Source organism: Leptonychotes weddellii, chromosome 1 (genome assembly GCF_054177405.1).
Source record: "Leptonychotes weddellii isolate Sample4059 chromosome 1, ASM5417740v2, whole genome shotgun sequence".
Lineage (NCBI taxonomy): Eukaryota > Metazoa > Chordata > Mammalia > Carnivora > Phocidae > Leptonychotes > Leptonychotes weddellii.
In genome coordinates this window covers 6665310-6692457 of record NC_138369.1, presented here as the reverse complement: position 1 = coordinate 6692457, position 27148 = coordinate 6665310, and the positions used below count along the sequence as shown (strand labels likewise).

At 48.9% G+C, this 27148-nt stretch overlaps 1 protein-coding gene across 9 annotated transcripts in view; it reads right to left on the bottom strand.

Annotated features, from left to right (window-relative positions):
• The window catches only part of SMARCA4 (SWI/SNF related BAF chromatin remodeling complex subunit ATPase 4), an 88526-nt gene that overhangs the window by 50700 nt on the left and 10678 nt on the right, over positions 1-27148 (bottom strand). For 7 of the 9 annotated variants that reach the window (XM_081813057.1, XM_081813048.1, XM_081813041.1 and 4 more), the window contains exons 2-13: positions 19749-19998; positions 17808-17940; positions 16548-16952; positions 16098-16196; positions 14907-15165; positions 12622-12748; positions 11913-12086; positions 10377-10550; positions 9011-9178; positions 8846-8896; positions 3726-3856; positions 3531-3588 (exon numbers count right to left, since the gene is read on the bottom strand). In XM_081813057.1, the coding sequence (XP_081669183.1) occupies positions 3531-3588; positions 3726-3856; positions 8846-8896; positions 9011-9178; positions 10377-10550; positions 11913-12086; positions 12622-12748; positions 14907-15165; positions 16098-16196; positions 16548-16952; positions 17808-17940; positions 19749-19970 (2001 nt within the window). In that variant the 5' untranslated portion in view covers positions 19971-19998. Of the gene's footprint in view, positions 1-3530; positions 3589-3725; positions 3857-8845; positions 8897-9010; positions 9179-10376; positions 10551-11912; positions 12087-12621; positions 12749-14906; positions 15166-16097; positions 16197-16547; positions 16953-17807; positions 17941-19748; positions 20002-27148 lie in introns of all 9 variants that reach the window. The other 2 variants (XM_081813047.1, XM_081813046.1) reach the window with 2 other exon arrangements.

Here is a 27148-nt window from a genome sequence, read left to right as displayed (position 1 = left end):
TATTTTGAACTGAATGAAAATAGAAACAACAACTCAAAATTTACAGGCATAGGGTGCTGGGTGGCTCAGTCGGGTAGACATCCGACTCTTGATTTTGGCTCAGGTCATGATCTCGGGGTCCTGGGATCGAGCCCAGCATCGGGCTCCCAGTATGATCCTGTATGTGACAATCCTAAAGAATCTACAAAAACCAAAACCAAACTATCCAGAACAAATAGTATGAGTTCAGCAAGTTCATATATACATACAAAACCAATATTTTTCAAAACTAATACAAGAAGTTGTATTTTCATGTAATTGCAATAAAGTATCCAAAAATACAATTAAGTAATCAATTCTAGGGGTGCCTGGGTGGCTCAGATGGTTAAGTGTTTGCCTTCGACTCAGGTCATGATCTCCAGGTCCTGGGATTGAGCCCCAAGTTGGGCTCAGTGGAGAGTCTGCTTCTCCCTCTCCCTCTGCCTGCCTCTCCCCTGCTTGTACTCTGTCTCTTTCTCAAATGAATTAGTAAAATCTTAAAAAAAAAAAAAAAAAGCAATCAATTCTGTTCATAATAGCATCAAAAGAAATATTTAAAAATAAATTTAGCAAGGGGTGCCTGGGTGACTCAGTCGTTAAGCGTCTGCCTTCGGCTCGGGTCATGATCCCAGGATCCTGGGATCAAGCCCCGCATTGGGTTCCCTGCTCAGCGAGAGGCCTGCTTCTCCCTCTCCCACTCCCCCTGCTTGTGTTCCCTCTCATGCGGTGTCTCTCTCTGTCAAATAAATAAACAAAATCTTTAAAAAAACATAAATTTAGCAAATGAAATATAAAAACTATACACTGAAAACCACAAAACACTTCTAAGAGAAATCAATGATGATAAAAATAAATGGAGAGACATTGCATGAATATGAATTAGAAGACTAAATATTGTTCAGGTGTGATTCTCCCCAAATCAATCTATAGATTAAATACAAATCTAATAAAAATTCCAGCAAGCATTTTTGTATCAACTGATGAGCTGACCCTACAATTTACACAGGAACACAAAGGATCTAGAATAGACAATGAAAGCCACAAAATTGGAGGAGTAACACTAATTTCAAAACTTATTATAAATTACAACAATCAAGATAAAGTGATTGTGGCACAAAGACAGACATGAAGATTAAAAGAACAGAAATGAGATGCAGAAACAAACCCTTACATTTATGGTCAACTGATTTCCTACAAAAGTGCCAAGACTAACTGAAGGAGGAAAGAGTGGTCTTTTCATCAAATGGTGCTGGATAAAGTGGATATCCATACGCAAAAAAAATCTTACACCTGTATGTTAGACCACAGCAATCAATTCAACTATGATCTTTAACGTAAGAGGTTCAATTACAAAATTTCTAGAAGAAAACACAGAAGAAAAATCTAAGTGACTTCGAAGAGTTCTTAGATGTAACTCCAAAAGCACAATGCATGAACAAAAAATTTGATAAAACTAGATTTCATTAAAATTTAAAAATTTTGCATTTCAAAAAACACCACTGAGGGAAAAAACAAAAGGCCAAATGACTAGGAAAAGATACTGCAAGTTATGTATTTGATCAGGGACATGTCCCAAGAATATATAAAGAATTCTTACAACTGAGTGATGAGATGACAAACAACCTAATTTAATAGGCAAAAAATGTGAATAGGCATTTACCAAAGAAGATACATGAATGGTGCATAAACATATGAAAAAATGTTCAACATTATCTAATTACTAGGAAAATGCAAACTAAAGCCACAATGAGATACTACTATACACCCACTAGGATGGATATAATCAAAAGGACAGATAATACCAAGTATGGACAAGGATACAGAGAATCTGGAACCTGTGAAATGGTACAACCACTTTAGAAAACAGTTTGGCAGTTTCTTAAAAAGGCAAACATAAACTTAGCATATGACCCAGCGATTTCACTCCTAGGTACCTACCCAAGAGAAATGAAAACATATGTCTACACAAAGACATGTACGGGAATGTTTGCAGCAACATTACTCATAACAGCAAAAAATGGAAACACCGCAAATGCTCATCAATTGGTGAATGGATAAACAAAGCGTGCTACACCATACAACGGAATAGGATTCCGGAATAAATTGGAATGATCTCTCGATACGCAAACAACATGGATGAACATCAACAACACACTATCTGAAAGAAGCCAGACACAATTACTATATGTTATAGGACTCCATTTATAGGAAATCTCCAGAAAAGGCAAATCTACAGAGACAGAAAGCAGATCACTGGTTTCCTGGAGCTGGAGGAAGGAGTCAGAACAAACTGTAAACCAGCAGGAGGGAGAATTCTGGGATTACAGAACATAATAAAATTTGTGAGTGGTAATGATTACACAAGTCTATAAATTCACTAAAAATCACCAAATTATACACTTCCTGTGGGTTTTTCATTTTTGCATTTCATGGTATTTAAATTTTACCTCTACAGAGCTATTAAAAAATTACAACAAAATTTTACTGGAGAATCATTACAATCAATGTTAAAGGAACCTGAACAGGTGGCCCTAAAATGAGCCCACTGGATATAAAAACTCAACACATCATTTAAAAAAATGTCACAGGCCGATGGGATGGGAGGACTCAACTGCATGCCAGTTCACTTAATACTCCTTGGAGGGGGAACAAGGTAGAGCTCTGCCCCATGGCCTACACCAAATAAAATTCCAGATGAACTGGAGTAGTAATAAGGAGGAAAGTAAAATCAGGACAGACCAAAAGAAAGATTATAGGCGAACACCATGCCAACTTCAGGTGGGGGAAAATACACGAGGAGCACTTAAAAACTCAGTTAAAACCCACTTATAACTAATCAGAAACGGGATAATGACGCGAAGTGTTCATAAAAGAAATCAAAATGGTTAGTTAATACTTGACACTCTCACCCCAAGTGAAGTGGGAGTGACAGAGAACACCCATCTGGATGCTAAGGATGGAGACACGGCCTTCAGAGACTGCTCCCTGAGTCATCCTTCCCCAGGAGGCACTCAAGAACGGAGAGGAGAGAGGAACGTGGTTCTTCAGAACAGCTTTGTCAACCAAGGAAATAGCACCATAACGTGGCATAGTTAAATGATTTAGAGAGTTTACACAACAAATGCAAGTATTTGTTTCCAAAGAATAGATTATAATGGGCAAACGTGTACACGATCTAATGATCACAACTTCACACTGATCTTTCTGGAGAGGAGAGCTTCGAATTTTGAGCACTTGAAGGATGGCCAGGAGAGCTGAGGATGGTCAGTTTTAAATTCTATTTAATCTGATTAATTTAAGACTGAGGAGTCACACGTGGCTAGAGTCTTCCGTACTGGACAGTGCAGCTCTAAAGCACAGGACTGGGGGCCTCGGCTGCCCCGTACCTGTTTCCTGCCCCATACAACACCCACCCAGAGCAGGAGAGGATCTCGGTGCAAAGGGGTGACGGGGGCCCAAGACATGGAAGTTACCACACCGAGAGCCACAGCAGCCAGGAAATGGACTCTTACCTCCTCCTCTTCTTCTGAGCCACTTTCTTCACTATCAGATCTTGGAGCTACTTCATATCTAGAAAAAATATTACTGTTTTAGTACACACTTCGCTAGAACCCACAGGATTCACTTTCTTTAACGAACTGGTCTGCTTCTAAATGAAAGCAAAATCATCCCCAGCTGCCAGAGCCCCTGGAACGAGGCCAACTCACCCCGGGTTCATCTCAAGCCAGGCCTCTAGCTGCCCTGCTTTGGGGGCGTCGGTGCCCGTGAGGATCTTCCCGCTTTCCACGTGGATCACTTTCACCGGCAGGTCACTCATTTGGCTAGTCTCATCCAGAGGCTGAAAAAAAATCACATGTGTAAATTGAGGCTCTGTGGTTTCCATACCTCAGGCTTCTGCTAACTATGGCCACCTTGGGAAGTGCTCTCCCAACTCCATGCCCAGAAAATGGCACAAAACGTGGCCAGTGGTTGTGAAAATGGGTTAATGACATTAAAAAAAAGGCTTAATGACACATTAATAATCCAGTAATAATATACAATCCATTGGTGACAACTGTTTCTTCAAGGTATTTCATTTTCAAATAGGAAATACAGCTCCAACTTCACAAGAGCACAGTGGTGACTCTTCCCCAATCCCATCAGACGGTTTCTCTATGTGTCTACCAGTATCTGTTTCTCATGCGGCCTTGTAGATCTACTCCATGCGTGAGAAACAAGGACTGCGCTCTCCCCGTTTATACACAAATGACTGTATTATTCACATTCTTATGGCCCTTGTTTTTTTTCCCCCATTGATACTACATTTGTAGACTTCCTCAGAGGTCCTCATTCTTTTCTGTGAAACAGCTAACTAGAATATCTGAAAAGCAAAACAACTAATTTCCTCTTAGCATATATAGAATTCCTCAATTTCTTGTTCTGAGATGCCAACGTTGGAAGAACATTTCCCCTGCCATTAGCGCCCACAAATTTCCTAGAGAAAACCTCCAGGATGAGGACGAAGTTCTTGGTTTAAAACTTTGCTTGCACCTTCGAGGAACTTCTACCAGCCCCATGTCCCCTAAGATGCCACACTCACCGTCAACATGGCCCACACAGTAGAGATTAGCTCCCACGCAACCAGACCACCTCACCCTCAAAGCTGCCCACCACGGAAGGTGATGGCAACCACTGCCGCATGAGCATGCTCGGCAGACGGCCTCCATGGGCCGCCATCAGTGACTTTCACCCCCAAGTGCTCCTTGGGAGTGGCTAACAGTGCTGATGCTTGCACTTCCCCCCATCCCCAAATTCTGATTCAACTGCTCTGGGGCTTTTTGAAAAGCTCCCAGGCAATTCAGAGGTGCCAAGGCTGAGAAGCACTGGCTGAGATTCAAGCACAATTCACAGCCAACACAGAGTGATGCTTCTGTTGCTCAACAGGAGAAGCGGCCAGTGATTTACCCAACAGAATTCCCTGAACTGCACTTTCCCGCCATAGGACTTTTCCCCTGAATGCCCCAAATGGCCTTACATAGGCTTTCTACTGTAGCAAAACACCAGCCCACATTCTTAAAAATTCAATATAACATTTAAAATAAAATCTCATGGGGCGCCTGGCTGGCTCAGTTGGCAGAGCATGCGAATCTCAATCTCAATCTCAATCTCAAGCCCCACACTGGGCATGGAGCCCACTTGATAGATTAGATAGACAGATAGCTAGATAGCTAGCTAGCTAGCTAGATAAATAAATAAATAAATAAAAGAATAAAATAAAATCTCATGAAATAAATACCTATTTGAGTTAATCACTAGTCATTCACTTTAGAAATCTGGCCTCCAGGAAAAAGTGTGCATCTGCTATGGGCTGAACTGTGTCCCCCCAAAATTCAAATGCTGAAGCCCCAATGTGGCTATATGTGCAAAGCTTGCTGTCTCTCCTGTCATATGGGGACACAGCAAGAAGGCAGCCATCCACAAGCCAGGAAGAGAGCCCTCACCAGAAATTGACCTTGCTGCACTTTGATCTTGGATTTACAGCTTCTACAACTGTGAGAACATACTTTTTTTGTTGTTACTGAAGCCACCCCAGCCATGGTGTTTTGTTATGGCAAGCCACGCCGACTGGGGAAGAGCATGAAAAGGTAATGGACAAGGAGGCTCATGACAACATGTGCAATAGGAGAACGGGAACACGGCAACAGCCTTCAGGAAGGGAGGGGCACACGGTGGTGCATCAGAACTGAGCAGTGCAGGATCTTCATCCCGGCTACAGATGTGAAGCAACCTAAATAACTATCCGTCTGCATGCTGAATAAGATCCCAACACATCGACACCATAAAATTAAAATAGAATTAATGGCCTGATTTGGAAAGTGGCCCAAGATATTCTGCTGAATGGAAAGAGTCTAGCTGTGTCTAGATCACCCCAAAAGGCCTTAAAACAAAACAAAAAGGACATAGGGAAAACGAGTCCTGGATGCATGTCACGAGAGAGCAGGTCCTGTGGGGGCTTCTGCTTTTCATCATACTGTTTAAATATTTTCTGCAAGAAATACCACATTTCGGTGACACTGAAAGAATAAGGTAAGTGTATGTGAGCTAATGTGGGAAGATGTCAGGGATACAATGAAAGGCTGGAAAAAGAAAACCATCTGGTGGCACATACACAGAAAAGGCCCCAGAGCAAACGGTTACTCAGTTTTCCTCTGGGAGGTGGGAGTGAGGAGGGGGCAGGGGAGGTGGGAAAGGAAACACCACTTATTTACACCTCCCCCTTTTATACATCTTTCCTCCAAATGAGTGTACTGAGTGAGAACGGTGGCTTTCAGGAGGCGGGTAGGGAGGTAGTAGGGAAAAAACGGTGTGTGGAGACAGCAAGCCCTCTCTGAGTGGGCCACTTTGTACGCTTCTGACTTTCAGAACCAGACTAGTGAAATTTCACATGTTAAATACATAAATGAAAGGGGTGCCTGGGTGGCTCAGTCACTTAAGTATCTGCTTCGGCTCAGGTCATGATCCCAGAGTCCTGGGATCGAGCCCCACATCTGGCTCACTGCTCAGTGGGGAGCCTGCTTCTCCCTCTCCCTCTGTCCCCTGGCTTGTGCTCTCTATCTCAAATAAGTAAAATCTTTTAAAAAAATTAATAAATACATAAAAATGATGAGTAAATAAAACCAACAAGGACAGGGGAAACCACACTAATGGGGGCACAGGGGAGAACTAACCCAAGTAACTTTTAAATGTGATATTTGGAGCACATTAGTTTCAGGCTGAATAACTCCAAACACCAACTAAACTCTACTGAGGAGGCCTGTTTTCCACAGGAGTATGAATTAACAATTCTCAATGTATTTCCTAGAATGTATTTTCTAGGATCGGGCAAATAAGGAAATATACCATGGCTAATGGGACCCAAGTTCTAAGCTGTTATAATAAGGAAAGAGAGAAGAATAGAAATAGCCATATGGTATTAGATTAGATGCAAAGATATCCCTGTGAATGTAAGAGTTTGAACGTACAGAATAGCAATGAAGATATGTATGCATACATACACCTATTCCCTAGATCTGTTTGCCAAGAGGGCCTAGAAGCAATGACACCCCATATCAACAATCACATCTAAAGAGATCTTGGTGGCCATCTGGCTGGCTCAGTGAGTAGAGCATGCGACTCTTGATCTCGGAGTTGTGAGTTCAAGCCCCACGCTGGGTGTAGAACTTGCTTATGTACCTACTTTACTTATTAAATAGAGGGTCAAAGACAGAGAGAAAGAGTGATCTTGGGTTTCTAAATATTGATTGGGAAAGCAGAAGATGAGCTTGAGCTATCTCAGTGTGCAAGGAAGTAAGGAAGCCCTCAAAGGACACATGGGCCAATTGGAAGGGGCCCTTGCTGGCCCAAACTGGAATAATTTGAACATCAAAATAATGACCATAAAGGATTGAACTAAATGAGAATCCTGTGAGTTGGTACCAGGGGTTGACAAACTATATACCATGGGCCAAAGAGGAAAGAAGAGAGAAAGCTTTTCCTTCCTGTAGAAAGTCATCTAAAAAATACAGAAGAGGGCACCTGGGTGGCTCAGTTGGTTAAGCGACTGCCTTCAGCTCAGGTCATGATCCTGGAGTCCTGGGATCGAGTCCCACATCAGGCTCCCTGCTCGGCGGGGAGTCTTCTTCTCCCTCTGACCCTCCCCACCTCATGCTCTCTCTCTCCCATTCTCTCAAATAAATAAATAAAATCTTTAAAAAATAAATAAATAAATAACAAAAATAAAATAAAAAATACAGAAGAAATCACGGGGGAGGGGAGGCTCAGGGTGAAGGGAGGGGGGATCACCATTTTGTAACCATCATGGCAAAAACTGATACAGGCAAAGGCCAATTAAACAGATGAAGAAACTAGTGGGTGGAAGTAAGAGAAGGTAAAATACGTTTAAAGAGCCTTGAGAATCTCTCCACAAGGTACTTAGTAATTACAAAAAGAAAAAACAGTAACTTTCATCAGAGATGCCTTGGCAGACCCCGAGGGATCATGGTCAGCATCACCAGTGACTGAAGCCATCCACGCCGTGTGCTCCCGACGTGAGGCACAGAGCACACAGCGTCACTCTGGGGTCTTCCTGCCAAGAACACATAACCTGAATCTAACCACAAGGAACTGGCAAGTCAAACCCAAACGAAAGGCCCTGTGGCAAATACTTGGCTTGTGCTCTTCAGAAATGCCAAGGTCAGAAAAGGCTCAGATGAAGCAAGGAGCTGTTCAGGATCAAAGGCCTAGAAGGACGCCCCTGAACGCAATGCATGGCCTCGGAGTTGCCGCAAAGGACATCAGAGGGACAGCTGTCCAAACCTTAATAAGCACCGTGGACGAGATCATGGTTATTATCGCAGCCATGCTTGTTTCTGCTTCTTAATCACTGTAGAGGTACGGAAAAGAACCTTGTTTTTAGGAAACATACTGAAATATACAGAGGTAAAGGGTCGTCATGTCTGCATCTAACTCTCAGATGGTTTAGGGAAAAATGTGTGGGAAAACGGGGAACCCAGGTGAGGAAGGGGTCGGAATTCTCTGTCCTGTAATTATGTCAGAGTGAAACTAACAAAATAATGGCATGTACAAAAAATGAAGTCTGGAAGGAAACACACCAGGAGCTAACAATATACCCTCTTGGAAGTGGGACTGAGGAGGAGATGGGATGTGGCAGGGGACATGTGTGGATTCTTCCCATCGTCATAGATAGCTCTGGTGATTTAAAAAGAAAAACAAATTTAATGGATGCAATAGATCTAAGCTTCCAGGGCTGGGCTGGCATTTCCATGAAAAGAAACTCCTGATCCCTTACCTCGCCATCAGGTCCGATTGCAGGCGTCTGTCCTTCTGCATTTTCTGCCTTCTAGAGGTAAAGAGAGACATGGTCACTCACTGACCAGGGAGGCCCAGGCACACGTGTCAAGACGGCTGCTCCAGTCCCACCCAGGGGCAGGCACATGGCCAGGTCCCAGCGCACCTTCTTTTTCTTTTTCTTCTTTTTCTCCTTGGCGACCTGGGCAGCCTTGTGCTGCCGCACCAGCTCCGTGAGGTTAGCCACGTACTCATCTGTCTGCTGCAAGAGGTAGGCCAAGCGCTTGTCCTTCTTCTGGTCGATGAGCTTGCGGTACCCCTCCTCATCTTCAGCCTGCAGAAGGGTGAGGTTATGGTGCTTGCTTGCAAGAGACACGTGCTTGTCCATTAGTGCCCAAGGCAGGTAATCCAGAGTCAAGAAGCCCACTGGGGGTTGTTTAACCAGCAACCAGACCCTCACCAAGGGAGTGCTTAGCTGACACCAGAGCTGTGCTGTACATACACCCTTCACCTAGCTATCGACTCCCCCTTCAGTATTTCCTCAACCCCTACCCAGGGAAGACCCTGAGGGGGCCTGCTGGACAGACACACTTTTGCCAGAAGTCATTTGAAAAGGCCAACAGCAAGTCCTGGTCCCTCTGTCCACAAACGCACCCCAAATCCAAACACTTCTCTCTGGTCCAGGCCAGATTACTCTCACAGACCCATGTAACAAGCCCCTCCTGGCTTTCTAATAATCAATCAGATCATGTCACCCCAGCTTATAGCCTCCTGTGGCTCCCCCTTTAGAATTAAATCTAAAGCCTTCCTTGTGGCCTACAAGGCCCCACATGACTGCGGGGACTCTGACCTCACTCGTGCCCTCATCATGCTATTCTAGGGGCCTCTTGCTGTGCCTCGCACTTGGCTTTCTGCCACCTCAGGTGTTTGCCCTTGGTTCCTCTATCCCTGGAAGGCACTTCATCCAGGGAGTCATGCCCACCCTTCCCATAACACCCCATCAATCCCCACTCCCTCATCCTGCTTCCTTCTCTTCAGGGTACTTCATACCACCCAAAACGGTCTTGTTTTCGGCCTGGGCATCTGTCTCTCTAGGGCCAGCAGGAGCGGCCGGGAGGGTAGGGACTGCGTGCTTCTCCTTACTACTGGGGCTGCGTGCATATGGCAGTGCCTGTCAGTTATCTGCCCAACTAGAGAATCACCCCGAATATCCAGACACAAAGGGTGGGGACAGAGGATAGGGATCACATCACCAGTCACTCTCCCAACCTACAGCGCGTGCCCCCTCGATTTTCTGGAGAGACCACAGAGCAGTCAGCTAACCAGCCTAAGGTGTCTCGATCACCGACAGAATGAACAGGCCAGGTCTTCTGGACTCCCAAACCCAAGCTCTTTCTCTCTGTCCCACCTCTAACTCTGAGCAGTACTCCACCTCGGTATAACACAAGGCAATCGATCCCTGGTGCCTGCCACACCCAAAGCACCCACGAGGGAACAGGAAGGGACACAGCGTCACGAAGGCAGAATTTTACCATGAGTCTCCGCATTCTCTCTTTCTCAATTCTTTCATTTTCCTTCTTCTGCTCCCTCTCCGTGTTGGCGTGGTAGGTGGCCACCGCCTTCGTGAGCTTCTGGATTTTGCCTGTGACCGACCTGTGATATTCTTTGAAATCCTTGGCATGCTGCAGAATGCTATTGAGGTATTCCTGCAGGGACGTACACAGAAGAGAGAACTGGCTACTCCCCAGGGGTCGCTATAACACTGCCGCAAAGGAGACAAAACTTTAAAGGCAGCTTGTTTAAAACCAAGAGGATGTAACCAAAACGGTACAACGACACTGTCTGCCCCTGAGGTTCGACATTCTCTGTGTAAGGAAAGCCCCAAGCTGGGGACTGTGGTAAGAGGGGCCCTCCCTCAGGGGTAACAGGCAGGGCCAGCCGCCTTGCCCAAACAATCTGGCACTGAACACTAACCACCCCAAAACGCCCTCACCTCCAAACGAGTCATTCCACTGCCAGGAATTCCCTTTAAGGAAAACAGCAGATACTGGCCAAAACAATTCAAGTTCAAGAACGCCTCTTTTAGCATGATTTCTAACATTGCAAGGTTGAAATAGGCTACATGTTCCCCAGCAGGGAAATGGTTACATAAATTACTGGATGCTAAGGCAGAGAAGGAATACAACGTAAATGTTAAAAATCATGCTTCCTGCAATACTTAAAAACAAGTCAATGTCTCCATATGTTTGTTTAAAGGAGACTATTTAACTTTTGGATACTCTGTGCATACAGAAAACCAATCTGAAGAATATATACCAAAACGCTACCAGTGGTTAACGCTGAGTGGTGACTTTTTAAATTTTAAACTACACCAGTACTACGTATAGACTAGAGGAGAGCTTTAGAAAACGTAAATGAGCAAACAAACCAAATCGTCCCCATATCCGACTCCAGTAGAGATGCGGTCTTCCTGACTGATCTTGTAAAAGCTAAGTCAGATCACACCCTCCTCTGCTCAGGACCCTTCATGGCTCCCACCTCACTCAGGGCAAAAGGCCCAAGTTGTCTCCTCAGCCCAGACACTCTGCCCATCACACCTCTCTGTCCTCGCCTCATCCCACTCTCTCCCTTGCTCACTCCACTCCAGCCACACTGGGATCCCTGCTGGTCACAGAACACATGGCACATTCCAGCCCCAGGGCCTTTGCGCTTCCCCTCAATCTGCAAAGCTCCTTGCCCACGTCTTTGTGGCTTCCTCCCTCAGATCCCGCCTTCCCAGAGAACTTCCCCAACCATGCTGTGTCAACAGCCCCTCCGTCCCTCTCCATTCCTGCCTTCCATCTCTTCATACCCTATCACCTCCCAACATGGCATATGTGATTATGGCCCGTTCTCCCACTGCCATTTGGTTTTGTCCACTAACATATTCTCGGTGCCTAGAATACTGTTGTGATGAACAGAAGAGACAGACAGCATGCTTAGAAACAAACCGAACAAGACTCAACAGCGTGCAAGCTCCTGCAGCCCAGGCACGCAGGCCAAGCCTTTGCGGTGGGGCGGGGACGCACCTGGTGCTTCTGCCGGCGCTTGCGCTCCTGCTCAATCTTCTGCTGCTTCTCCAGCTTCTCGGTGATGCGGGCCTCACGCAGGGACTGCCGCTTGCTGCGCTTGTAGGCCTTGGCGTTGAGGGCCGTCTCGAGGGCTGTGTCCCTCCTCATGCACACCACCACTTCCTGTCGTAGCTTGAGGAAGGAAGAAATGATGTGCACAACGTTGTCAGATCCACACATAATTACGTATCTCAAGACTGCTGCTCCTTCCAGAAGGATCCGTTCTAAATGCTGTCTGGTGGGTGCCCACAGAGAGCGCGAGCACAGGTCAGAAGATGACCGCTTCTGGACCCCCAGCAGAACGTTCTCTCAAACCTGCAGGTCTCCAGCTCTGCCTCCCGTCAACCACACATAAAATATTCCTTATGGGTCATTCGAAAGTATAGTGCCCTCAAAAATAGGCCCACTTAAGTCTCCTGTTTTAAGCTGGCAACTACGGCCTTAGGAAAGACCCACAACTATTCATCCCAAGAACAGCTAACGTCCCACCATTGTGCAGGACATGGACAGGAGAGGACAGCCAGCCAATGAGGATACGAGGTCACTGCTGCTTTTAATGATCGGGACACATTTAGTAACTGCATGGCAAGTAGCTCTTTGAACCTAAGCATCAACGTTGGCAGAAAAGGCTCTTTTCCTCAAGCCACGGGCCTGCGCCAGTGCCCACCTGCCTCTGGAAGTTCAGCAGCCTGAGCGCTTTGAGCTCAATGGTCGCTTTGGTTCGCAAATCCCCGGCCAGGGACCCGGGAAGGTTTTCAAGTTCCTGAATTCGGTGTGCGATTCGAGCCTGCAGCCTGGGTGGGAAAGACAGAAGAAAGGAGAGATGATGAGAGCTCTTGTACATTCACGGGAGCCCACCTGTTCCCCTTCTTTAAAGGTGGAGCCTCAGGAGAATCCATCCCTCAAGGAAGGCAGAACCTGGTCAGGAGATGGGAATTGGCTCAGAAAGGGAAGCCAGCCAAAACACAGAACACAGAAAGAGTGGGGCAGGCACAACAAACCTGAACCTGATAGGGCACACCTGCCTTGTGACATTTCAGCAGCGACAGCTGGCTGTGGAGTCAGGCGGACCAGTGTCTTCACCCCAGCCCGGGGACAACCCCGCAGAGCAACCCTACAGGCTTGGTCTAAGGTTCAAATGAGATAATCCCCCTTCTCAATGTTTCACACATATTTATGAAACACCTACTGTGTGCCAGGGACTGATCCAGATGTTGGGCCTTAGCACTAAACAAGACTAAACAAGATTAATTTGTTATTCTCATAGAACTCACAGGCTTATCAACAAGACAGGCCATAAAGGAGTTAAAAACTTAAGTATCTACACTAATTCCAGAGAGTACCAGGTACTCTGAGAAGGGCGCTGGAAATGAGGAGGGTAGGCAGGGCCTCTATGAGCAGGTGACCTCAGCAATTAGGCCTAAACTAGCCAAAGAGACATGTGCAGCCTGTGCAAAGGCCTGGGAGTAGAAATGAGTCTCACTTGTTCCACAGAAAAAGAGGAACAGGGGGAGTGGCATAGGCAAGGACAGAGCCTTGGGCAGGGCGAAACAAAAAGGTGCTTACTGGATGGGCAATGGGATACCAGTGGCAGGTTCGAACCTGGGGAATAGATCTAATGGAAGTTAATTATAAAAAGAGACCTCAAACTGCTATGTGGGAAACAGACTGCACAAGCAAGGGGGAAGAGCAGGGAGACCAGCAACATGGTGTAGACCAGGTGGCGGGGTCCACAGTGTGGAAAAGGCCACTAGTTCCTGGGATTGGGGAGAGGAGCTGAGACGAGGACATGGGAGATGAGGGAGGGTGAGCAACTGTGAAGGGAAGGTAGGGTCTGGCCCAATGAGCTGTTGTCAGGTGCACGGGGAGAGAAACGGGAGGGAAATGTGGGGGACACGAGGACATCTGAAAGGCCATTTTAAGCTATCTAAATGGAGCTGGAGGAGAGGTGCCTGGGTACAGGAGTTGGAGCTCCAGAGCACATCACAGCTGGTGAGGCACTTTGGAGACTGTTATTAGACAAAGATTTACTGATACATCTGGGGATTATGGGGAACAAAGCACAGCCCCTCCCACATGGGGCTTATGTTTACCAAGGGAGGCCAGCCCTGAACAAGTTGTCAGTGCAGTGGGGAAACGGGAGGGCAGGGTGCTCAGGGGGCGAACCTGAGGTGCCCCAGCTGCATGGGACAGAGTGATACAGGCGCCCTGGGCACCCACTATCTCCCCCAGCGCCTGGCACGCAGAAGGCCCTGGTAAAGCAGCCAGCAACCAGTGATGTTTGAGAGGGCCCACCACAAAGCTCTGACAGGTTGCTTTTTGAGTGCTGATGAGCTGAAAGTTAGCAAGGAGAAAAAAGCACTTCCATTCCAACATCTATCTGTACGACCTCCATGGAGGGCAGTTTTGCAGAATCCAGGAAATTTCCCTGCCTAGGTCCCCTGTACCCAACCCATGGCACTTTTAGGGATTTACTCTGACACGTGTGCCCACGTGGGAAAAGAGAGATGCAAGTGTGTTGACTACAGCATTGTTTTAACAGAAGATTAGGGGGAAAAAAAAAAAAGATTAGAAACAACCTGACATCCCTTCCGCCAGAGTTCTGGCTAAATCAATTACGGTAAAAAGCCACCGGATGGAATATTATGTATCCAAAAAAAAAGGAAAAGCTCATTTGGTACAAATAGGGGATGATCTGACTCTGCTCTCACTGGAGGAACCATGTGCACATCATGAAACACTTGGGCACCTCATGGCAACCTTGTCTGCCTATCCACACACAGGATTTCTCTGGAAGGATACATAGCAACACAGAGAACTAGGCAACTGGTGACAGATTTCTGATCACATATCCCACTGGCCTTTAGAACTGTGAGTCAAACCGACACGTGTCAGGGCTGACCGGGGCTAGGGGCAGCAACCCCAAGTGGCCCTAGGCAGCAGCGCCCTCACCTGTACTCCCGCTCCTGCAGGATCTCCACAGGGTCCAGGCCCCGCGGCTTCTGGATGGGGGTGATACGGCTCTGCTTCTGGTGCAATGGCACCATGGGGGCAGGCTGGGCAGGCTGCCCCGGCGACTGCGTCTGGGGCGGCATCACTGGGGAGGCAGCGGGCGGGACGGCGGGGGGCGCAGGTGAGGGGCGGCCCGTTGGCTGTGGGGGGATCAGCTTCTGAGGTGTGCTCGTGGGGGCAGCAGCATTCGCCATGGGTCCTGGGCCGGGGTGGGGGGAGAGGAGTCAGGCAGGAGGGGCACACAGCTTTGAGTTCTGGCTCAATTCTGGGGGGTAAATGAAAAGCCTGCTGGGCGCTCACGACCCTCGGGGACAAACTCATCCCCAAGGCTGACGAGGCCTGCGCAGGCCGCCACACTGCCTCTCACTCAGGGATCCCTCGGGGGTCCCCCTCCCTCCTGCCTCCTCCGGACCTCAGCAGACATGTCCCCTCCCGAAGCCACCCCTGCCTAAGCGCCGCTCCCGGGTTTGGTCCTGCTGCGTGCGGCCTCACGGGACCAGCAGTTTCCGACCTTCATCTGGTGCCCAAGGAATCTTACTCAAGCAATGAGCTCTCCTGTGCCCATCACTAAACCTCGGGCTCCGAGGGGACAAGGAATGAGTCTGTTTTGTCCATACGTCACCGCCAGAGGCAACCCTCCAGCACCCGATGACCGTGTCTTGCACAGAACACAGAGGCTGCACAGTCAGCAGAAGCGGAGCCCTGAGCCACCCTGTCGCCCTGCCTGCCTCCCACAGTACTGGGGGCGGGGAAGGGGGTGTTCTCAGGAGGGAAGGGGGTCACACACGGCCTCTGGGCTCGGAAGCGCCCCGTCCCGAAGGATGGGATCTGTGGCTGTGGGAGCGCCTCTCCACAGCTCTCACTTGAGTCATCCAGGGGGCTCGTTCACTAGGATCCTCCTCTCCTTGGTGAGGAGACCCCATGATTACCAGGACCCACAGGACAAGGTGCGGCAGGAATCATGCAGTGGAACAACCTAAGCCCCTGTGAACTGACCAAAGAGGGCCAAAGGAACGGAGGACTTGTCCCTGGCCCCTTCTCTCTGAGCAGGCTCCCTCTCAGGGGCGGCATGGCACAAGCTTGTGACAGGAGCCAGGGAAGAGGCATGTCACCAAGACAGAGGGGACTTACCTTCAGGCCAAGGCTTGGGAGGCCCTCCGGGAGGCTGACCTGGCATCCCAGGAGGCACGCCTGAGGGTCCAGGGGGGGGCATGTTGGGCCCTCCCATACCTACGCATATGGAGAAACATACAAGACAATAAACGGCATCCTGTGTTTATGCCTGCATCCACCCCCACAGGCAGGCCTGGCTCCAGGAGACACACCCAACAACAAGCCTCTCAGTGTGGGCAAGGCGGGGGGCGGGGGGGGGCCCGCAGCTGGAGAAACAACATTGAGCACGAAAGCAGCTCGGCTGCCTGAGCATCCTGAGTGCTGCCGACACCATGCGGTCTCCGGGGGGCGGGGGGGGGGAATGCCCGAGGGTAGCAGAGCCCAGGTCTGTTGACATCGCTGCCCACCTTCTGGTAGTTTGCTCTGAGTCCCCTCCCCACCCCGAGCGCTGGGGAGAGAGGGCCTTACCGTGAGGCCTGCTATAATTTGGAGGTGCTGGTCCTGGACCCGGGCCAGGGCCAGGGCCAGGGCCGGGGCCAGGTCCCGTTGCGGACACAGAGGGTGGAGGTAGTGTTGGCATCTGCTGCTGCATCCCGGGCATTGGCCGCTTCCCCTGCACCGCCATCTGCAGGTGGTCGGGGAGGGGCTGCCCCCTGGCCAGCATCTTGTATGCCATGATCTGGGCTCTGAGCTGATGCAGCTGGTTCTGGTTAAATGGAGTCGGGCCCCGGTTCTGCTGGCCCAAAGCCTGGGGATCGGCACCATCCAGGGGGGCCCCTCCTGGCCCAGAGGACAACTGTGGGCCTGAGGACGGGCCACTGGCTGGAACTGGACTGGAGGCATGCTCAGAGCCGCCCAGGGGAGAAGGGTAACCTGTGAAGCAATGTGGGATCCAAGTGGTCACTCGGCAACACACATCCTATGATTTCTAAGGCAAAGACAGTAAACTTTCAACTGTGCTTACGCCGGCTCCTATCCCGAGACAGGGGGCGGCCAATGACTTTAATCCCAGTATTCAAAGGAGAAGCACCCACAGAGATGGCACATGCAGGCAGCCTGACCAGTGGCCAGCACGACCAGTTTGGTCGGCTCAGCTTTCAGCAAGTTGCTTGCTGATGGTCAATGCTGAGCTGTTACACAGATCCAGGCCTCCCTCGGGTCTGCCCTCCTGCCCTTCAACTTGGACAGACCACGCCCCTAATGTCCATTCAGTGTAGAGCCCAGGGAGGAACTGAGCTTCCCACCCAGATGACAGGAAGTCACCTACTCCATCATTCTCCAACTGCCCTGTTCAGAAAAACTACATGGAAGGCTTGTTAAAGCAGAGCCCACCCACCTCAAGATTCTGTCTCAGCAGTCTGAAGTGGGGCCCCAGGAATCTGCATTTCTAGTACATTCCTGGATGGCACGGGAGCTGCTGGCCCGAGGAGCCCACCCTGCTCGGCCCCTGTCTAAACTCCAGGGCTGCATATGGATGCATCCTACCAGGGTTCCCTCTCCAGAGGCTGCTCTAAGACAAGCCGGCCCAAAACGGGCACCGGCCAAGCACAAGCTCAACAGCCCTCCGTGGCAGAGTATGCCACAGGGCTGAACTGTCCTGGGTCTACCCTGAATCTGCCTGTGGGAGACCGGGAAACCCAACTAGGAAAATGACCTCAGGACACCCAGGGTAGGGTTTGGGGTTGGGGGAGCAACAAGCACAAGGAAAGAAGAGTAATAAAACAGTACCTTGGGAGTGCTGGTCCATGGGGCTTGGCGGCGGCCCCATCCCTGCGTGGGCCCCCGACCGCATCGCCATTCCCTTCATCTGGCTGTAGCGGGGGTCATCTGACATGCCCTTCTCATGCATGGACTCCATTGGCTACAAGAGGGGACAATGACAAGGCAAGCTCAACAAGAGGGAACAGGAAGAGGCAGCATGCAAAGTGCCGCCTGAGAGTTCATTGCCACTAAAAATGTCCACCCAAGGTCACCCCGGTATGTACTGAATCACCAATGTGACCAAGCAGCTTAGGTCCAAGCCATGGTCCTGACACCGACTAAAGTCTCAAGCAGATGCAGAAAGCAATGTTACTCGGCAGTGGGCAACCACCTAGGAGCCTGGAGGTCTGGAAGTGAAGGGACAGATGGATCAGGGCACCAGGAGATAGTTTCAGATGGCCAAAATACCATGCAGAAAAGACATGAGCTCCTGGAGAGGAGCTGTTTTGGCTGGGACACCAAGCTCCCCATTAATCGTCACAAGGAGACCTGGTGACCACCAATCTTTGGATCAGAAACCCTCTTCCTTGGGAGACTGTAAGTCAGGGGGACAGACAGAAATTTCTGCCTATAAGTATGATTACACTATGTTCGGTGTCCTCACTGATCTGAGATCGGCCTCCAGCCTACTAGTTGGGAGGAAAGGTGTCTGTGGCGTGGTTCTGTCCCTCCTAAGAGGTACATCGGACCTCTGCAGAATGATGACACCTATTTTCCCCCCAAAGGTTCAGCACTAAGTACTTCCCCGACTGGAATGGCTGGTAAAGGGGACATTTTTTGGGACCCTTCCAGGCACTCTGCTAAGCCCTGACTGGCACGAATATCCTGGTCTCTGGGAACTCAGTCTAATGGGTGGGTGGCCCAGCAAAGTCAACTACAGCTCAGTGTGTGCCATGAGAGAAGCAAGAGAAGAGGAGAGGGTGCTTGGCGGGGACCACAGGAGCGGCTTCAAATGCAGGAAAAGGGGGGGCCCTCGGGAAGCTGACGTCTCTGCAGGCGAGGGGTGTCCCACTACCATGGCCCCTGGTCCCTGGGCTCCTAACACAGTGCAGGACAAACAGCAGGTGTCTGGCAGACATGTAGTGTACATGCAAGCGATTCCAAGACGAAGAAACAAAATGGGCAGAGAGGGAAAGAGGCTATGCTGGAGAACCCAGATTCAATTGTGGGGGGGGTAGGGGGGCAGTCAGGTCACCAACAGCTTCCCAAGAAGGAAGCAACAAGATACTGTTGACAGAAATGTGCAGGAGATGCGGAAGGCAAGAACGGCCAGAAGGATGAGCAGGCTCCACCAATGACTCAGTAAGTGACCATCTCTCTGAGATCCCACTTCCTCATCTGTAAATGGGCACAATAACCATCTACACCTGATGGGCGGGGGAATTTAAGTGGCATGGGTACAAACACATGGATAGCCTGGGGAGGGAGGCTAGAGGGGTCAGCAGAGACCCCTCTTCTACGAGGATCTCTTGTGGTCTCTGAGACTTGAACATGTCAGTTCTTCCTTTAGACACTGATAGATAGGAAGCTGTTCCTTGTTTTCCCCAGCCACCACCCAGGAACACAGTGAAAAAGGAAAACTATTTGTGTTAAGAGGTTTTTTTTTCCTCACCTCACTGGCAAAAGCATCTCTGATCAGTTCCAGAAGTCAGGACAGTGAGTGAGTGGCAACCAAGTGCAAGAAACCATGTGACATAAGCCACCTTTCAGGGATCTGGACATTTTTATTCATTAACAAAAGGCAACCCTGGAGCAGTGTGACCACATCTCCCATGTGGAATGATGGGTACGGGAGACACAAGGCAGGAAGCCTCCTGGCTCAGAGCAGAAGCCAGGATGCACTGTCCAACCTCCCACCTCCAATCGTGTGGACCCAGCCAATCAAGGCACTGGGCGCAGGCTCTCTACCTTGTGCATCTGGTGCATGTTGTCCTGAGGGTATCCTCCAGGTCCCTGGGTTGGGATGGGGTGTCCTGCTGAGGGAGGCCCCGGACTGGGCCCCATCATGCTGTGGGCAGAGCCCGGTGAGGGACCCGGGCTAGGGCCCAACATGGCTCCAGGGGAGGGGCCGGGGCCCGGGGAAGGGCCCGGCCGAGGAGTTCCGCCCAGCGGTGGGTCTGGAGTGGACATCGTCACAGGAGCTGCACACAGTGGTCTCCTGCTGGAGAGAAGTCCTGGTCAGGCTGGGGCTCAGGGCCATCAGCAGGCCGAGGCGGCAAGGCGGCAAGAGAGGACCACAGGGAGTACTGTGAGAAGCACCCATTTGACAAGGAGCTGGCGCCTCTGACATGAACACCCCAACCCCGATACCCGGACCTTTCTCCTCCATTCTTCTCACAGCGGAGAATACATCAGGCATACAAAATCAGATCAAAGTCACCTGAGCAAGGGATGGGACTCAGGAGGTGGAGGTCCACAGCCACTGCCCCACTTGGGGTCTCACTTCCCTTGCTATTCTGATCACAACAAAGAGAATGTCTCAGGGCAGTGCTGATACACCCTTCGTGCCCAGTACCTGTCACCTTCCTAAAAACAACAAGGGAGAGCAAGACTAAGGCTCAAAGCCGTTGCCAACAACAGTATCCAACTGGGCCTTCGGAAGTTCAACAAATACAAATATTCACAGCAAGCGATGCTGGTTTTCCACCTGGGGCAGTGAGACCAAGTTTCCTTTAAAATAAATGAATGGGGGCACCTGGTTGGCTCAGTCGGTTAAGCATCTGCCTTCGGCTCAGGTCATGATCCTGGAGTCCCTGGATCGAGTCCCGCATCGGGCTCCCTGCTCGGCAGGGAGTCTGCTTCTCCCTCTGACCCTCCCCCCTCTCATGTGCTCTCTCTCTCAAATAAATAAATAAAATCTTTAAAAAAATAAAATAAAATAAATGAATGGGGGCACCTGGTTGGCTCAGTCGGTTAAGCGTCTGCCTTCGGCTCAGGTCATGATCCCAGGGTCCTGGGATTGAGTCCCATGTCGGGCCCCCTGATCAGCGGGGAGCCTGCTTCTCCTTCTGCCTGCCACTCTCCCTGCTTGTGCTCTCTCTCTCACTCTCTCTCTCAAATAAAGTCTTTATAAATAAATAAATAAATAAAGTCTGAAACGCAGGTTCATTTAGAGACGCATTACACAAATAATGGCACTCTGCTATCTCAAACAGTTCTACAGTGATATTCACGTGTCTGACGTTAAATGAATGTTGCCAAAAACTAAAAACTGATACCCAGAACCATAACCCAGGGCCTCTACGAGATCCAAAAATATGCTACAAAAAAATGTAATGATCAGTAAATTTTACTTATCATCATAGGGCCGTGAGCTGATAAATTTTATACAGCCTTTCTATAATAAGAGTTCAATGTTAAGGGAACCCTTTTTCTGTTGTGTAGTTACATATATACGGCCTTAAACACAATACTCTTCAATTTCATAACTTCTTTCATGAAGACAGAGTAATACATTTGCAGTGCTGAAACACAGAAAACACAAAAAGAACAGAGGAACTTAAAGTCACCCAGCATCCCACCAGACACAGAGGTGAAGCGCTTGCTGGCCATAGAGAGAGCAACAAGCAACCCTGCCCTCCTGACCCCTTCCCAGCAGGGCAGAGGGAGGTGGGGAGTGGAAAGAAGGGGCTGAGGGTTTCCTCAGAGACGTAGGACACCACCAGAGCCATAAGGATGGAGCTGAGCCGTGCAGGGTGGGCCCTCTCAGGGTGGAGAGCTGCCCTCATGTTGCTATTGGGACCCCATCACACCTCCCTGCCTCCCTTCTAGACTGTTCCACACACAGGCACACGTGCACACGCGCACACACACACTCTCTCTCTCTCTCAACAGTATTACTCAGCACATTCTAGGCAAGCTTTTCTTCATCGAATTATACCCAGGACCATTTTTATCATGTAGCAGTCTTCAAAAGGTGGACTCTAGTGGTTCCACTGTGTTCCCTTGTTCTGCCACATACTGAGTTATTTCAAAGCCCCTCTATTGTTGACACAAATGTGGTTTTTGTTTCTGTGGTCTTTTTTGGTTTTTGGAGTGACTCTCTCTGTCCCTAAACTTTACTGGGCACTTCTGGTTCTAAGGATAAATTTTGTTAAGACGTGTAACAACATTTTTAATTCTCTTAATTAGAACAAAAGTTTTAATTCGAAAGGTGGGCGTATTTTCCTGGATAATAGATCAAAAGCCCAAACTTCTTTTTTCTGGTTTCATGGCTAAGTAATAGAGCAGAGAGGACCAGAAACCTTGGCAGGACATGGACCAGTGACCGGTGCACCAGCCTAAGAACAGACCCAACTGCGCAAGAAAGTGCTCTGCGTCCTCTGGGCCTCCTGGATTTCCTCCAAAGTGCAAGGAGCCTCAGTGCTGTACCTTAAATAAACCTCACAAGAGTGCTAGAGGAACGAACCATGAGAGACGATGGACTCTGAAAAACAAACTGAGGGTTCTAGAGGGGAGGGGGGGTGGGAGGATGGGTTAGCCTGGTGATGGGTATTAAAGAGGGCACGTTCTGCATGGAGCACTGGGTGTTATGCACAAACAATGAATCATGGAACACTTCATCTAAAACTAATGATGTAATGTATGGGGATTAACATAAGAATAAAAAAAAATCAAATGACAAAAAAAAAAAAAAAGAGTGCTAGAAGACTGGTGTCTGTTCACCATCTCTTCCCCACAAAGCCTGGGGCGGGTGGTAGAATCAAACTTGTAAAAAATAACTTTGAGACAAATCCATTTAGAAACAAAATCGGACCTGATTCAGATACACGTGAACGGTCACACCTGCTACAGACAGAAAAGGATCCCGTTACCTCCAGATGCCACTCCAGTCTCTGGCATGTGAGTGATCTGTGTCCCAATCTCCTTTTCTAAAATGCGGATTCTGAAGTCTGAAACCTCTGGCCCAGCGTTTGTCTAGGGCAAGATGCACCTGTAGTCATACGTCACAGGTGGAGAGCCGAGTGATGTAAATATAGCCACGGCTGGGTCAAGGAAGATGGCTCCTCAGGGCGCCCCTCCGGGCTCTTCATGTCCACAGACCCTCTCACAGAGGCCCAGAGAGACTGCAGTGAGGTGGGAAGAGGGAAAACGGCCCTGAAAATACTCAAGGAATCTTGTGGCATCCGGGAGCTCATGGGTGCTTTCTCACCTGCCAACTGAAACTGACGGCAAAATAAAATCCACATCATCTGGGGAACATCTTCTCCTTATCTAAAGGCAGACATGCCAAAGAGCAAGAACTGGGAAGTGCTTTGGAATGATGGCTCTTCTAAAGGTAGTTTATACTTAGTGTCAGACCTGCCTATCAAACTGCGTGGTACCAGGTGTGCCTGGGTGGCTCAGTCAGTTAAGCATCTGCCTTTGGGGTTCAGGTCATGATCCCAGGGTCCTGGGATTGAGCCCCACATCAGGCTCCCTGCTCAGCAGGGAGCCTGCTTCTCTCCCTCGTCCCACTCATTCTCTCTGTTGCTATCTCTTTCTCTCTCAAATGAATAAATAAAATCTTTAAAAAAAAAAATGCATGGTACCTCTAGAAATTTATTACCTCCACTCACAGCAGCACTAACTTCATCAATGACACATGGAGCTCACTGAAGTTGCTAGAGGGTATCAAAAAATACTTTTGTGCCAAATAGAGCTACCCTATGACCCAGCAATTGCACTACTAGGTATTTACCCCAAAGATACAAATGTAGTGATCCAAAGGGGCACCTGCACCCCAATGTTTATAGCAGCAATGTCCACAATAGCCGAACTATGTAAAGAGCCCAGACGTCCATCGACAGATGAATGGATGAAGATGTGGTATATATACACCATAGAATATTACTCAGCCATCAAAAAAATGAAATCTTGCCATTTGCAATGATGTGGCTGCAACTAGAGGGTATTATGCTAAGCAAAATAACAATCAGAGAAAGACAATTATCATATGATTTCACTCATTTGTGGAATTTAAAAAACAAAACAGAGGAGCACAGGGGAAGGGAGGGAAAAGTAAAACAAGACAAAATCAGAGAGGGAAACAAACCATAAGAGATTCTTGATCATGGGAAACAAACTGAGGGTTGCTGGAAGGGAGGAGGGTGGAGGGATGGGGTAACCATCAGGGCATTAAGGAGGGCACGTGATGTGATGAGCACTGGGTGTTGTATGCAACTGATGAATTGCTAAACTCAACCTTGAACCTAATAATACACTATATGTTAATTAACTGAGTTAAAAAAAAATATTCTTGTGCCAAAGTATGGCAAGATCTACCTTTGAGAAGCATGGGGTTTCACAAGAGGCTTTTAAAAAGGGCATGTGCTGGGGCGCCTGGGTGGCTCAGTCGTTAAGCGTCTGCCTCCGGCTCGGGTCATGATCCCAGGGACCTGGGATCGAGCCCCGCGTCGGGCTCCCTGCTCAGCGGGAAGCCTGCTTCTCCCTCTCCCACTCCCCCTGCTTGTATTCCCTCTCTCGCTGTGTCTCTCTCTGTCAAATAAATAAATAAAATCTTTAAAAAAAAAAAAAAGGGGCATGTGCTTTGGAAGCTGTCACTTCTGAAGTGTCAGGTTGCGAGGAAGCAGGTAAGTTCCCGGAGCCACTGGGAGCAAACTCATTTCTGGACCGAAAGCTCAGACACATGTGACGGTAAAGGGACCCAAACAGGACACAAGGCAAAACCACCCTGAACAGCACAGCGGGCCGGGCTCTGCCACACACTGAGGTGCCCCATCGGTGTGCTGGTACATGCACGAAGACAGACACGCTGGCAGACCCGCAGCAGCATGGTGGGCAGGGGGGGACGGGGGACGACGACGGATGGATGACACAGGGAGATGGAACCAGAAGCAGTGCTCTGGTCCTCAGTGTGGTATGAAGAGGGAGCGTTTTATTTACTTGTACTGGGTTTTAGCCTACCTCAAGTGCCCTGATTGTAGGGGTACAGCTGGATGAACAACACTCCTGCAGGGCGCCCCTGGCCCTTCCCATGAGGACCACCCTCCCAGGGGGGAAACACTGCTTTGACTCTCTTTGGTGCGTTCACTTGTTACTGAACTGCATCTGAAAAAAAAGAAACATACAGTAGTATCCTTCTGCTCCTCTGTGAGGAGCACCCTGTTGGTGGGACAGTGGCGTCTGTTCTTCGCTACCGGGTTTTGGCCAGCGCGAGTAAAGCTGCTATGGACAACGTCACTTGGGGGATGAAGGCACCCATCTCCCTTGGGTATCCAGGAGTGGAACCATTCCTCATAGGGAGGCTTTGGTAAATATCGCAAGCTTTCCAAATTAGGATTACAATCCCACATAACCTCCATCCCCACAGCAAAGAGAGCATTCTAGTTCCTCTACATCGACACTGACACTTGGTGCTGTCAGTCCAACTTGTAACCGTTCCAGTGAGAGTATAATCATATCTTACTACCATTTTAATTTGTATTTCCGCGACTAATGGTGTTGCGCACCTTCCTGTATGCTGGCCACTGAGATACCTACTTCTGCAAAGGCCCTGTTTTCACTAGTGTTTTACTTGGGGATATGTGGTTCCTCTCCCAGTCTGGGGCTCACCTTTGCATTCTCCTAATGGTGTCTTGTAATAAAAAACAGCGTCTGATTTATTAAGTTTGTTCTTACATGGTTAATGGTTTTAGAGTCCTGTTTAAGAAAATTTTGTCTACCAGGGCGCCTGGGTGGCTCAGTCGGTTAAGCATCTGCCTTCGGCTCAGGTCATGATCTCGGGACCTGGGATTGAGCCTGTTCAGCAGGGGGTTTGCTTCTCCCTCTCCCTCTGCCCCTCCCCCCGCTCATGCATGCTTGATCTCTCCCCCGCCAATCAAATCTTGGGGGAAAAAAAAAATTGTCTACTTGAGATAATAAGAAATATGTATTTGGTCTCTGCCTTCAGTTTTTTTACTAAAACCCCTGGAATTTCCTAAGTGGTAGGGGTGTCTTTTGTTCTAATGAAGTAACTCATGGTAGAAGCTTAGAACTTTTAGCCCCATCCTCCAAGGAGGGAAGAGGGATTGAAAAGTAAATAATCAATCAGAGCTACAAGATGAAGCATCCATAAAAATTCTCAACTAAGAGGCTAGGAGAGTTTCTGGGTTGGTGAACACATCCAATGCTAGGAGGGTAGTACACTCCAACTCCATGGGGACAAAAGCTCCTGGGCACAGGATCCTTCTAGACCTAACTTTATTTACCTCTTCATATGGCTGTTCATCTGTATCCTTTATAATATCCTTTATCATAAATGTGTAAATATATGCGTCTCCTTGAGTTTTATGAGCTGTGATATCAAATAATCAAACCTGAGGAGGGGTTCATGAGAACCCTATTTGTAACCAAGTTGGACAGAAATGTAGGTAACTTGGGGGCCCACTACTTGTGATTGGCATCTGAAGTGGGGAGCAGTCTTGTGGGACTGAGCCCTTACCCTCTGGGGTCTGCACTAACTCTAGGCAATTAGTGTCAGAACTGAAGTGTAGGACACCCAGCTGGTATCTGCAGAAACTTGCTCCGTGTGGAAAACCCACACATTTGCTGTCAGAGTGCTATGAACAGAGGAAACCAGTTTTCCTTTACAATCTCAAGGTCATGGAGATGGAGAAGAAAAGGGATTTTTTTTTTTAAGATTTTATTTATTTATTTGAGAAAGAGACAGAGCATGAGCAGTGGGGAGGGGCAGAGGCAGAAGGAGAAGCAGACTCCCCGCTGAGCAGGGAGCCTGACGCAGGACTTGATCCCAGGACCCTGGGATCATGACCCGAGCCAAAGGCAGATGCTTGACCAACTGAGCCACCCAGGCGTCCCAGAAAGGGTATTTTAAAATCCAGAAAGATTGTGACTTGCTCCAGCCTCCTCATGATTTACAACTGCTGAGGATATTATCAGTCACAAAGAAGTAACAGGAAAGATGATCCAGCCAGAGGGGAAGCAGGTTTGTGAGCCCATTTGGTGGTAAGGACTGAGATCTACTGACTGAGCCCATACCACCACACCTCCCAGAGGGACCGTCATGGGCCCTGCTGACAGAGGGGTCCCTGAGGCTCACAGGCCACCCAGCATCTCAGTGAAGTTGCTAGAGTCACAAGGGCCAAGGCCACCGTGCCACTCACTGAAGTGCAGCCTGGACTCTGAGTTTGGACTCTTCTACTTGCCAACTGCATGATACTAGATGAGTGACTTAACCTTCTCCAGCCTGTTTCCTCCTCTGTAGGCTGGACATGAGACCAATCCCTCCCTCAGGCGTCACAGCCAGCATCCCTGAGCTAAGGCAGGCAGGCATGTACAGGCAGGAAGCAATCCCACCCTGCTGGCGA